Here is a 14679-nt window from a genome sequence, read left to right on the forward strand (position 1 = left end):
TAATTTTAATAAAATGTTAAAATTAAATAATTATTAAAATAATAAATGAATATTACAAAATAGTAAATATATACAAAAAATATGACAGAACAATCAAATCAAATATTATAGAAATAATACAAATGATTTCATAAAATATAACAATATTAAATATGCTTAATAAAATAAATAATTTAACAATTAAACATTAACCTGGTAGTTTTTCAGTTTAAATATTATTCCTTTTCTGTGAATGCAACCAGGTCTGCGGTAATGAATACATCAGTGTGTTTCTTTAGCAATTATAAAAGATCTAAATTTCTATATTTTCTAGACTCTGGGCTCTTAAGAACTAATGAACTCATAAAAGAACTTATAAAGGAGGTAAAGCTCTTTTTTGGCTCTATTTAGAACCTGTTTGATTTAAGTGATTCAATTTTCCATAAATTGGGACCTAATGGTGTTGCCTCGTGTCTGCCATATTCTGAAGATGGTTTCATAAATTCTTAAGGCTCTGCAGGCTGTTGTTGTACATAGAAACACCTTGAGCAAATGAGTCTGTGCATTGAGACTGAGGGCTGATGTTGTAGGTTGTGATGTTGATCAGGTCTGTGGAGTCCCACTGACCCCGGAGCTTCAGTCCATCTGCATTCTTGCACTTTGAACCATAAACATCCTCCTTTCAAAGAGCTTGGCAGGAAGTTTCTGAGTTTTCCCTTCAATGTGCTATAGTCTATTGACAATATGAGCCTGCTGGAATACTTCAGCATCTAATAGAATATAAATGTTTGTATTTAAAACGCTGGATGTTCCTGTGAGGTGATGCTGTGTTTGAGATTGCCTGCTACTTCATTATTGGTTTGCATTGCAGTTTCAATATAATCTATAAAATAAGCCTGTATGACCTGATTACCTTCACTCAGTATATTATTCATCCAAATATACTGGGCCTGAGAAAGCATCGTTAAATTAACAACCCGATCTCATGAAAGTGCATATCGATTAGGCGTACTGTTTATACGCAAAAATTGACTTTGGCGTGCATATGATACGCAAATGGTAGGATTGGGGTTGTGGGGTTGATGCGTATCATATGCACGCCAACAAATTTCGTATCATATGCACGCCAAGTCATTTTTTGCATTTTTTTCCTGTTTTTATTTGACGCACTATTTATACGCATTTTCACGAGACTGGGCTCAAAATTAACTATACGCACGTGTCTGTTAAGCAAGTGAATTAATATTTAAAAAAAATGTAATGTGCGTTTTTGAGAATCAGTGAAGTGATTAAGGCTGTCATGCTGTAAGTGAAAGGGGCGACAGATCGACTGCGCGGTTTCCAGTAAAACACTAAACAAGCTCGCGCTCTCTGTTCAGTTTCAGAGGCGTGAAGGAGCCGATAGATGCTGCTGACATACACAACACACAGCTGCTACACCTGAGACACAGAGACACACTGTTGCATGCATACACTACACTTGCAGATCAATATCGGCACCTATTCTTTAAAAATAAACACTTCATAGTAATGCATTAAATAGTCATTTGCACAACAAAGGACCTCATAAAATTAAAATAAATATTTTATAAATATACATGCAATATTTATAAGATATACTGTGTTATTTTTTCGATATTTATATATTTTTTATCTTTTATTTATATCTCTTATTGATGAATTACGTTAAATGGGCTTGGAGATAAATATCGAAATAAAGTGGGGTTAAATTATAAGGCTTTATAATAATAAATAAAATAGTATTCATTTGGATTTATTAAATAAATGGCCTTATATATATATAGTTGCCAAAGCATTATACACGAGACAAATCATGACAAGAAAAATACTATATATGCAATATAACAACAACAAATAACTTTATAATAATGATTGAAAATTGTTAAAATATGGTGCTAATTAACAAATAAAATATAATAATATAACCAATATAATAGATATTTATCAAGACATAAACAAAAAATGCTGTGATATAGGCTATGCGCAATGTTGGTCTTTGGTTATGTTCATTGATCAGGGATAATTCTCGCTCACGGGAAAAAAAATAAATCTTTTCTGGAATCACAAACAAAATAAATAGGCCTAAGTGATAATAAAGAGGCTGTTTTGAAGATGTTGCGGTGAACACGCAATATAAATATAAAGCGTAAATATCTCTCTCCCACCGTGCATTCAGTGATAAAGGTGTTATTCTGGTGGAAAACGCATCGGTTGGTTTGTGAAGCGATGAGAGAGACGTGACGAAAGCGGAATATGATGATGATGATGATGATGATGAGAATGCAACCAGGTCTGCGGTAATGAATACATCAGTGTGTTTCTTTAGCAATTATAAAAGATCTAAATTTCTATATTTTCTAGACTCTGGGCTCTTAAGAACTAATGAACTCATAAAAGAACTTATAAAGGAGGTAAAGCTCTTTTTTGGCTCTATTTAGAACCTGTTTGATTTAAGTGATTCAATTTTCCATAAATTGGGACCTAATGGTGTTGCCTCGTGTCTGCCATATTCTGAAGATGGTTTCATAAATTCTTAAGGCTCTGCAGGCTGTTGTTGTACATAGAAACACCTTGAGCAAATGAGTCTGTGCATTGAGACTGAGGGCTGATGTTGTAGGTTGTGATGTTGATCAGGTCTGTGGAGTCCCACTGACCCCGGAGCTTCAGTCCATCTGCATTCTTGCACTTTGAACCATAAACATCCTCCTTTCAAAGAGCTTGGCAGGAAGTTTCTGAGTTTTCCCTTCAATGTGCTATAGTCTATTGACAATATGAGCCTGCTGGAATACTTCAGCATCTAATAGAATATAAATGTTTGTATTTAAAACGCTGGATGTTCCTGTGAGGTGATGCTGTGTTTGAGATTGCCTGCTACTTCATTATTGGTTTGCATTGCAGTTTCAATATAATCTATAAAATAAGCCTGTATGACCTGATTACCTTCACTCAGTATATTATTCATCCAAATATACTGGGCCTGAGAAAGCATCGTTAAATTAACAACCCGATCTCATGAAAGTGCATATCGATTAGGCGTACTGTTTATACGCAAAAATTGACTTTGGCGTGCATATGATACGCAAATGGTAGGATTGGGGTTGTGGGGTTGATGCGTATCATATGCACGCCAACAAATTTCGTATCATATGCACGCCAAGTCATTTTTTGCATTTTTTTCCTGTTTTTATTTGACGCACTATTTATACGCATTTTCACGAGACTGGGCTCAAAATTAACTATACGCACGTGTCTGTTAAGCAAGTGAATTAATATTTAAAAAAAATGTAATGTGCGTTTTTGAGAATCAGTGAAGTGATTAAGGCTGTCATGCTGTAAGTGAAAGGGGCGACAGATCGACTGCGCGGTTTCCAGTAAAACACTAAACAAGCTCGCGCTCTCTGTTCAGTTTCAGAGGCGTGAAGGAGCCGATAGATGCTGCTGACATACACAACACACAGCTGCTACACCTGAGACACAGAGACACACTGTTGCATGCATACACTACACTTGCAGATCAATATCGGCACCTATTCTTTAAAAATAAACACTTCATAGTAATGCATTAAATAGTCATTTGCACAACAAAGGACCTCATAAAATTAAAATAAATATTTTATAAATATACATGCAATATTTATAAGATATACTGTGTTATTTTTTCGATATTTATATATTTTTTATCTTTTATTTATATCTCTTATTGATGAATTACGTTAAATGGGCTTGGAGATAAATATCGAAATAAAGTGGGGTTAAATTATAAGGCTTTATAATAATAAATAAAATAGTATTCATTTGGATTTATTAAATAAATGGCCTTATATATATATAGTTGCCAAAGCATTATACACGAGACAAATCATGACAAGAAAAATACTATATATGCAATATAACAACAACAAATAACTTTATAATAATGATTGAAAATTGTTAAAATATGGTGCTAATTAACAAATAAAATATAATAATATAACCAATATAATAGATATTTATCAAGACATAAACAAAAAATGCTGTGATATAGGCTATGCGCAATGTTGGTCTTTGGTTATGTTCATTGATCAGGGATAATTCTCGCTCACGGGAAAAAAAATAAATCTTTTCTGGAATCACAAACAAAATAAATAGGCCTAAGTGATAATAAAGAGGCTGTTTTGAAGATGTTGCGGTGAACACGCAATATAAATATAAAGCGTAAATATCTCTCTCCCACCGTGCATTCAGTGATAAAGGTGTTATTCTGGTGGAAAACGCATCGGTTGGTTTGTGAAGCGATGAGAGAGACGTGACGAAAGCGGAATATGATGATGATGATGATGATGATGATGATGATGATGATGATGAGGACACCAGCGCGAGCTGAGTCTGACGACAGCAGAGTTTCGCCTTTCACTCGAGGAAAAAAAAGTTGCAGGATCTTCCAGAAAGACCTTCGAGCTTAAACGACATCGAGACCTCGAGTCCATCACAGCCAAACCGAGCGTTACCAAAGCAGGAGCTTGTTTTATTTCATTCAAAAGTCCCAGCATTTATGGATCTGCGGTGACCCGATGCGCGCACCAAACATCCAGAGCTAAAACCAGGTACCAAACAAACCCGATCTCATGAATGAGCGTTTCAACGGCACGCTTTTCTGTTTCTATTTAGCGTGCTATTTATACGCAGAAACGGATTTTGGCGTTCTTGTGATACGCAATTGGTAGGTTTAGGGGTGTGGGGTAGGTGCCAACAAAGTGCGTATCACATGCACGCAAAAACTGAGTATTATATGCACGTCAAACACGTGCGTATACTATGCACGCCAAAGTCCGTTTCTACGTATAAATAGCACGTAAAATACAAAACAAAATGTGTTGTTGAAAGGCCTATACGCATTTTTATGAGACAGGGCTCACCGAACAGAGCTTGCGCAGCCTTATAGCCAGACCAGGCTTTGTTTTGAAGTGTTGTTTGCTTGTGTTTTTCAAGTGATGGCATCTTACCATAGCTTGGACAATGACGCAATGGCTTTGATGGTCCACGACACGAACGCGGTGAAGACGGAAGAGTTCGCGAAGGACGCGCCGCTCCAAGAGCCGAGTTCTGAGAAGGTGGATGCGTCTCAGAAGCCGCCTTACTCCTACGTGGCTCTGATCGCCATGGCCATCCGGGAAAGCGCGGAAAAGAGACTGACCCTCTCCGGTATCTACCAGTACATCATCACCAAATTCCCTTTCTACGAGAAAAACAAGAAGGGCTGGCAAAACAGCATCCGACACAACTTGAGTCTCAACGAATGCTTCATTAAAGTTCCGCGTGAAGGCGGAGGGGAGCGCAAGGGCAACTACTGGACTCTGGATCCGGCTTGCGAGGATATGTTCGAGAAGGGCAACTACCGGCGACGGAGGCGCATGAAGCGCCCTTTCAGACCGCCAGCGGCTCATTTCCAGCCGGGTAAGGCTCTCTTCGGCGGGGAGGGATACGGTAGCTTCCTCCCCGCGCCCAAGTATCTCCAAACCGGCTTCATGAACAACAGCTGGCCGCTTGCGCAACCGGCGCCGCCGATGAGTTACGCGTCTTGCCAGATGGCCAACGGCAATATGGGTGTCATGAAAGGGCTGTCAGGTCCGTCTTACAACCCCTACAGTCGAATGCAAGCCATGGGGCTGCCGAACATGATGAACTCGTACAGCGGGATGGGGCATCACCAGCACCCGGCGCCGCCGGCGGCGCAGCAGCCCTCGCCGGTTCCGTCCAACTCCGCGGCCGCTCTGCAGTTCACCTGCTCCCGCCAGCCGCCAGAGCTCTACTCGTACTGGGACCACGAGGTCAAAAACTCCTCGTTGCACTCGCGGATTGACATTTGATCCGAGGGAATGCGCGAAGGGGACTTGGAACTGGGTCTGTTTTACGCATCCAGCAAGGTAAACAGGGTGACTTTTTGTTGCTGAAGAACAAACACAGATCTAAACTATCTCAGTCCCCCCATAGATGTTCTGGACTGCATGGATAACGTTTTTTTGTTTTTTTTCTAAATGCGTAGTTTTTGATGTGATCGCTTCAGGATAAACACGTTTTATCTTCAGTTTCCTGATCGAAAATTCATTTGAGGACAGAATAGAACGAAAAGCATTGGCGAGATTGTTTGGGACCATTGTGTTTTTTACATTTTGGATTGTCAAACCAGCACTTAATAATTTCTATTTGCTTTCAATAAACTGTTTTGATTAAAATGTCTTCGACACTCGATATACGATGGTCAATAAAAAAAAAAGTGTAATGCGCACTTTTAAAAATAAAGCGTGTTTATTGGCATCAGTAGTTAACTTTTAACATCCATGCAATCTTTCTATTGCACTAAATGCTCTTTATATAAAAAAAAGTTTTTTGAGATTATTAAAATGTTCTTAACACTAAGAAAAAATTGTTCTTTTAAGAAATGTTCGTTGAGCAACCAAAAATAGTTCTTCTATTGCGTCACTGCAAAGGAAAAACAGCCCTTTGTTTTTAAGAGTGTATGCAGCCAAAAATCTGTATTATTTTAATTCTAGAACGACTCTTGCGTGTCATTTGGATATGGAAAAATCAGAATCACAGATTTCAGCTTGTTAGGTATTATTTTTTTCAGAAAGATCTTTTTAAAGCATTGAGAAAGAAACTAGATGTGAGAAGGTTCAGTCTGTGCTGTTATTCTAAATTCTAAAATATACACTTTTTACAAATAAAGAGATAAAAATGACATCAAAACGCGCTTTAAAATAATAAGAAAAACACTTGATTAGAATAACTGATATTCCTGCTTCTGGCGAAAGATTTGATTATGATAATGAATCAGTGTAAATGTAATTGTAAGGTCTTCAGTTCTGTTTTATTTCGTTCCGTGTAAACAAACAGACGTAAATAAACTCAATTCATATAATGTGGAAAAATGTTTACAAGAAAACTTAATCTTCTATTTTGTTCTAGTTCAAAACAATGTTTGGATTTTGATTTAAATAACCTATTATTTAAAAAAAAAAAAAAAGAAGAATTGGTCAATGCATTTTATGCATTTTATTTCGTTTCAGCAGATACACAAAAATAACATGTCTCGTGAACTTCAACATGTTATTTTTATATTGTGTAGACAATTAAATCGTTGTTATCTAAGCCAGACACACGAAAATAAATGTTCTTTCTTTCAATAGGCCTACTTATTTATTTTTTTTGCATGGCCGTGCATTTAATTTCAGTCTATCTGCTGGTTCTGGCTTTTCATAAAAATATTAATAACTCATAAATACATTTAATCTGTTCGTCTCATGCAAATCGAATGTAAAAGTGAAAATCAAACCGTGTACAACTGCCGAAATTCTCTTTTTAGAGCATATGCGAGAATAATAGGCCTACTAACAGTATATGGATTTTAGAAATAATATGGATTAAAAGTGATTGCAATAATAACAGAAGTGATTGATGCCAACAGAAGGACATGCCATTATTTTAGTATGAATTCTGTGATAATGTTGGCAGTGAGTGTCTTTGTGATCAAGGCCTGCTTTAATGAGAAATCGCGCTCCATATTTTCACATCAGAGAAAAACAACAGCTGAAAATCAAGAAAACCCAAGCAAACTGCAGTTCACCGGCTGGAAATCATCGAGACATGTATTTATTTGTTTGCCTTTGTTACATGAACTAATCACGCAAATGTGCATCTCCTCAGATTTATTGCCTTATTGTTAAATGCAGCCAGACGATATGTTTTTATGCGTTATAATAATAATAGGCCTAGAAAGTGTTTTTGGATATAGGCGTGATTCAGTTTTTTGATCTTTGCGAATGAGCAGACAAAATACTAACACAAATCACTCATGCATTAAAATGCAAATCCTCATAAACATCATTCTTGCATTAATTTTAATTTCAGACCTTCCTTGAAAAGCTTGCAGTAACATGTTTATTTGCATTCTCTGGTTACACTTTAACATGGTGTGCTTGTTACAGTGTAATTATATGCTACATTAAAGTACTGAGTAATATTAATTAACTGCATGCACTTACGATAGCATTAAGGTTTGGCTTAGGGTTACTGGCATGTATGCATAATTAATTGTTATTAGACTATATGCAAGTGCATGTAACGTGTAACAAAGGACACCTTAAAATAAAATGTTATCAGTCATTATTTATGTTTTATTAAATATTTTCTGCATTTTCAATATTTATCCCACTGTAAACAGAGTCTGAATTTCCGCTGAGAGAAGCTTTGCTTTCAGAATCCGGTAATTGTGCAAAAACAGTATAAAGGCGAGTACAAGAACGGCTCAAATCACTCGTGTTTTATTTATATACTGAATTTATAGGAGAGCTGTAAAGGTCGCGTGACTGACCGTGAACACGTGATGTAAATGATTCCACCTGCCAGGAATTATTAAAAAGTGTAGGCTACTATATTATCCAAATATCTTGTTTTTTTTAATTCTGGAACGACTCTTGCTTGTCATATATAGTATAGAAGGATCAGAAAATCACACATGTCTTCAATTAGTTTGATTTTATTCCACAGCTTTTTCAGAAACATCTCATTAGGCCAAGGTTGGATTATTTAATGTAAGGTGTTTTAATGAACTGAGATGATGAATTTAGAAAATGAAATAAACACAAACGTCTGATGATCTGATCACTAGATGGCGCTATAAGCACATCACTAGCTATATATAGATGCACAGATTTCTGAATGATATATTTTAATATTTTGTTTTATTTTAATTAGTCAGATGAATTAGTGCAATGTGACTTTTAGTATAATGCTCTATTCACTGGTTAAATGCTTGAAATTCGTTTTGTGGACAAATATTAATTGTGTCTGTGAATGAATCTCTTCTCAAAAACTATACAAGTTTTGATTTTTCTATTTAATGTGTACAGTGAAAACATTGCAATGATAAACAATAATGTGATCTCATGAAAGTGTGCAAAATAAATGTGCTAATTGCTTTTTAAAATATGAATAAAATATAAAAACACATTTTGCTACTTTCCAGAAGAATTTTATGTGAACTAGTTATATACAAAATTACCAATTTTTCCGTTCAGCCTAAGCCGTGTTATTAATTTCACATATATTTGGGCTGGTGCTGTTCATGCATTATTAATGATTTCAATGTTTGCTTTTAAGAACATTTTTGTTTATTTTTTTAACACTAAGGTAAATGATAATTCTGCTGTTTTTATGCATTTAGGTCTTTTTTATGCATACAAATCTGTAGTCTTTCAAAAAATATATGCTTATAAATCCTTTTAAAATAACATTTAAAAAAATAGCAAATTGTTGTTTAAAATATACTGTATGTGTATAAAAAGCACATTATTTCAACTTTGCAAATATTTAATGTGAACAGCTATACACACAATTGTCCATTTTCCTGTTCAGACTATGCTGTGTTAGTAATTTTGCATATTATTGGGCTGATGCTGTTCATGAAATATGATAAAGAATGAGATTCAACCAATGTATTTTACTTGTTGATTACACATTATTTTCAAAACATTCAAGGAATTTCATTTATATAGTGGCATGTAGTGGCATGTCAAGGAAAAATTCTGATGGTTTATACATAAATTACATGTATATTTAAGAGAATTTCAAGCCATGCACCATGCAAAACTATCACATTTTCTGTTTTCTTTGGAGAATGTGTGTGTGTGTGTGTGTGTGTGTGTGTGTGTGTGTGTGTGTGTGTGTGTGAGTGTGAGTGTGTGTGTGTGTGTGTGTGTGTGTGTGTGTGTGTGTGTGATATAATATTAGCATTTTTGTGTAGTATTCTGTATGATTCCAGTGCAGCAGCAGCATCAGCTTCATTTCTGATTCATCATTCCTGTTATCATTTATTTCTCTCTCTTATATTTAAAGGCATCTGAAGTGAATTCGATTTGACAGGTTTTGCACATTTTATAAAGATGAAAAAGTGTCTATATAGTCTGCTAGATTGTGTGTGGCTTCTTTTAAAATATTGCATCTGTCCCTAAATACATAAACTCTTCATCAGGTCTGATTTAATGTTGTAGAATATGCACACATTTATATGCACTTGAATCAACATATGAGACACATTAAACAGATCGTAGAAGCAGCATGTTAAGAGTTATGATCATACTGTAAAAAAAAAAAGATTCTTCAGAGTTGTAAATAAAACAAAGATTATTGTAGTTTTTACAAGAACATATTTCAGTCTTTTTCACATTTAATTCAATGTGTTACTTACCATTTCTCTGTAATTATTTGTGAAATGTAATAGCACTACATAGTTTCTACATTGTTACAATTGACACTTCAGTAATAAAAGACAAAACACATGCTGTGCAAATAAAACGCATTATAACAGTCATCTGTCAGCATCAGATTAACCATATCTTTATCTGTTTATTAATGTGGAAAATGATGCATATCTGTATATCCAGTGGATTATTCCAGTAGTTCAGCACTAGACAAACACATGAAATTAGATACAAAAATAAAATCAAAGCATCTGATCATCCAAATGCGGCAGATTTTCTCAGAACTACTTTCACTTTTCTGAGCCACTGCATTAATCTCACTGCATAAAAAGTATCTCGGTATAAAGAGAGAGGAGAGTACAGTACTAAAGTGCTGTCAGATTCGTTAGGATAATAATAAATGACCCCAAAGTGCAAAATCATTACAGTAACATTCAGTCAGAGTCACTAAAGCAGAACATGTGATGAATCACAGGAACACATTCATTCAGCACATGCATGAAACAATCACAGGTTTGTTCTGAAAACAAGAACATATTTCAGTCTTTTTCACATTTAATTCAATGTGTTACTTACCATTTCTCTGTAATTATTTGTGAAATGTAATAGCACTACATAGTTTCTACATTGTTACAATTGACACTTCAGTAATAAAAGACAAAACACATGCTGTGCAAATAAAACGCATTATAACAGTCATCTGTCAGCATCAGATTAACCATATCTTTATCTGTTTATTAATGTGGAAAATGATGCATGTCTGTATATCCAGTGGATTATTCCAGTAGTTCAGCGCTAGACAAACACATACATATTTATCCTGAAATTAGATACAAAAATAAAATCAAAGCATCTGATCATCCAAATGCGGCAGATTTTCTCAGAACTACTTTCACTTTTCTGAGCCACTGCATTAATCTCACTGCATAAAAAGTATCTCGGTATAAAGAGAGAGGAGAGTACAGTACTAAAGTGCTGTCAGATTCGTTAGGATAATAATAAATGACCCCAAAGTGCAAAATCATTACAGTAACATTCAGTCAGAGTCACTAAAGCAGAACATGTGATGAATCACAGGAACACATTCATTCAGCACATGCATGAAACAATCACAGGTTTGTTCTGAAAGGCGCAAAAATGCAATAATAAACCATATAATTATGAATATAATTACAACTTCAACATAAACAGCCTGCTATGAACTTTTACTTCCTATGCATTATGGTGGGTAAATAATAATTCTGTTGTTTTTCTATGCATTTGGCTGGTTGATGCATAACATGCAAGTGAACATAAGATTTTCGGTTTGATTCGTTTATTGGGCTGATGCTGTTCATGCAATATTAATGATTTCTGTGTTTGATTTTAAAGACATTTTAATAATTTTTTTTTTTTCAATGCTGAGTTGGTAAATGACATTTCTGCTGTTTTTATGCAGTTTGGTGTTTGATGCATAACATCAAAGAATATCAAGATTATAGGTTCAAGTGTATGCGATTGTAGAAGGAAAGCTCTTGTAACTTTTCAAATATTTCATAATTTTAATCACTTGTCTTCCCTAGTTTATGAATAAATAAATGCCTTTGCCTTTGAAGTGTGAAACTACATTTTTACATTCCATCTTCCAAATAATATGAGCTCATTAGAGTTATAAATAAATAAATATTAATAAAATATTAATAAAATAATTCGCTAATTTACACTAGCGAATATAGACAAAATTATTCATTTTCCTCTTCAGCTTATGCTGTGTTAATAATTTAGCATATTATTGGGCTGATGCTGATAATGCAATATTAAGATTTCAGTGCTTGACATTTTTGTTTATTTTTTATGCTAAGCATCTAAATGATAATCCTGCTCTTTTTATGCATTTAGGTGTTTTTATGCATTTGTGTGTTTTTATGCATATGCATGTAATCTTTCAAATAATATGAGCTCTTAAAAGCTCATAAAATAATCTAATTAAAATGCATTTTAAAGTATAAAAGTCACATTACTTCAAAATTATTTCACATACTGTATGCTATAGGCCTGCACACAAATATACATTTCCCTGTTCAGCTTATATGTTTTATTTATGTATATTTTTTGCATATTACTGGGCTGATGCTGCTCAAGCAATATATAATTTATTTCAATGCTTGATTTTAAGGACATACTGTATTTGTTTAATTTTTTATGTAAATGATAATCCTGATGTATTTATGCATTTAGGTGCTTTTTTATGCATTTGTGTGTTTTTATGCATTCAAATATTCCATGTAGTCTTTCACATAATATGAGCTCTTAAAAGCGCATAAATAATTAAATGCATTTCAGCTTATATGCTGCTGTTAATATTTTTTTGCATATTATTGGGCTGATGCTGTTCATGCAGCATTAATGATTTCAGTGTTTGATGTGAAGGACATTCATGTTGAATATTTTGTGTGAGTCACACGTTACTGATGCGCGCGCTAACGGTCCCGCCCTCCGTCTGTCTCTCGTCCTCTCGGTAGCTCTGCTCCAGCCTCATCTTCTCCGGGTCCGAGCCGCTCACGTCTCCATGGCAACCGTCAGCGCCGCTGGGCGGGGTCTGGTTACAAAGGGGCGGGGTCTTGGTTTTCACCACCTTGTCGAAGTACGCGAGATCCGCCACGTATTTGCCCATCGGAGAGAGAGACACGATGGGGGGGAACTCGTAGCCCCACAGGATCTCGTCGGGCAGGTAGGAGGTGCGCACCTGACAGGTGGCTGATGTGGGTTCCACTGTGGAGCTCATCATCACCAGCAGCTCGAAATCAGCCGGATCCGGGTCCGTCCATCCGCCTGAGAGAAACAGACACAATGAGCATTTCTGCAAGATATTCATACACTGCGTATGCAGCTGTTTTCTTAAAGGTGAAGTCGGGTGAAGCTTGATTTATAGAGCAGAAGCGGTCATTGTTTTTGCAATTCCGTTTGGTGCCACTGGAAGCGCAGTATTTACAATGACAAAAGTTTCAAAACCTATTTCAATTTTCAGATTAAAGATAAAAAGATTAAATAAATAACTAAAATAAAAATTAAAATATAAATAATATATAAAAATGAACTTAAATGAAGAATTAGTTAAATTAAAAAATAATTAAAATTAAAATTTATTTAAATATTTAACCACTTTAAATTGTTCAAAAATTAAAAATAATAATAAAACATTTAATAGATTAAAAAAATAAAATGTATTTATAAAATTACATAAGTTTAATAAAAGTTAATAAAATTAAAATATTTTAATTGCTAAATGTTCTTCAGGCATCACACTCTTTTAAACCAGTGATTTTACATGACTCTTCCTGTTGTTAAGAATCCAGGATTTACTCACAATGAAGAATTAATTCAATTAAAAATAATTAAAATTAAAATGTATTTAAATATTTAACCACTTTAAATCGTTCAAAAATTAAAAATAATAAAACATTTAATAGATTAAAAAAATAAAATGTATTTATAAAATTACATAAGTTTAATAAAAGTTAATAAAATTAAAATATTTTAATTGCTAAATGTTCTTCAGGCATCACACTCTTTTAAACCAGTGATTTTACATGACTTTTCCTGTTGTTAAGAATCCAGGATTTACTCACATTAACATATTTTAGAGCTTGGCATAACTAGAAAAAACAAGAAAGAAAAAAAACATTGTTATCATTATATAAAATAAAAACAGAAAGAAATTGTTTGTATTTAAAAAAATTAAAAAAAAGTTAATAAAAAAACAGCAAGTTATATTAAATAATAAATATTTAGATTTTTTTTTTTTATTGTTTTAGCTTGTTTCAAATCTTGTTTTGTCTTATTCTTATCATTTAAAATAAGATAATATAATAAGAAAAAATTTTGAGTGGTTGAAAACCGCTGCTTTAATGAGATGTTTATTCTTTATTTGATTTTTAAAAACTACTTTTGCTGGTGAATTTAGAATTTAGTAATATTTAACCCTTCGCTGACTTGGAATTATAAGGTTCTATCTGCATTCTGAGCAGTTTTGAGATATTGAGCTTCAAAGTTTTTGTGTTCCATAGACTTCTGTAGATAGAACCCTTTTTGTTTTCTAAAAAAAAAAAAAAATCCCAAAATGTACACAGCTTACAAAAGAAACCTCACATCATGTAAATAAGTTGTCACATAAGAATTGAATAACTCAGTTTTGACAAAAAAGTCAGATAGAACCTTATAATTCCAAGGCGACGCCTTGGCCTTTTCAAAATTGCTTGTAAATGTCTCATTATACTATATGTGAGCCTGGAGCACAAAAGCAGTGTTAAGTCGCTGGGGTATATTTGTAGCAATAGCCAACAATACATTGTATGGGTCAAAATTATCAATTTTTCTTTTATACCAAAAATCATTAGGACATTAAGTAAAGATCATGTTCCATGAAGATATTTTGTAAATGTCCTACCGTAAATATATCAAA

At 34.1% G+C, this 14679-nt stretch overlaps 2 protein-coding genes across 2 annotated transcripts in view; one reads left to right on the plus strand and one right to left on the minus strand.

Moving 5' to 3' along the window:
- Nucleotides 1–4455: 4455 nt before the first annotated feature.
- On the plus strand, nt 4456–6258 carry LOC107730743 (forkhead box protein L2-like). Its single transcript, XM_016541696.1, has 2 exons — nt 4456–4583; nt 4969–6258. The coding sequence occupies exon 2, from the start codon at nt 4971–4973 to the stop codon at nt 5844–5846; it is 876 nt and encodes a 291-aa protein (XP_016397182.1). The 5' UTR covers nt 4456–4583; nt 4969–4970; the 3' UTR covers nt 5847–6258.
- Nucleotides 6259–12465: 6207 nt separating this feature from the next.
- The window catches only part of LOC107730827 (ATP-sensitive inward rectifier potassium channel 10-like), a 12477-nt gene continuing 10263 nt past the window's right edge, over nt 12466–14679 (minus strand). The window contains exon 6 of the mRNA XM_016541800.1: nt 12466–13049. Within this exon, the coding sequence (XP_016397286.1) occupies nt 12676–13049 (374 nt within the window). The 3' untranslated portion in view covers nt 12466–12675. The remainder of the gene's footprint in view (nt 13050–14679) is intronic.

Source organism: Sinocyclocheilus rhinocerous, unplaced genomic scaffold (assembly GCF_001515625.1).
Source record: "Sinocyclocheilus rhinocerous isolate Xijiao unplaced genomic scaffold, SAMN03320098_v1.1 scaffold1904, whole genome shotgun sequence".
Lineage (NCBI taxonomy): Eukaryota > Metazoa > Chordata > Actinopteri > Cypriniformes > Cyprinidae > Sinocyclocheilus > Sinocyclocheilus rhinocerous.

Bases quoted from the DNA above. Each gene is read 5' to 3' on its own strand.
- LOC107730743 (XM_016541696.1), top strand. From the start codon at position 4,971: ATGGCATCTTACCATAGCTTGGACAATGACGCAATGGCTTTGATGGTC.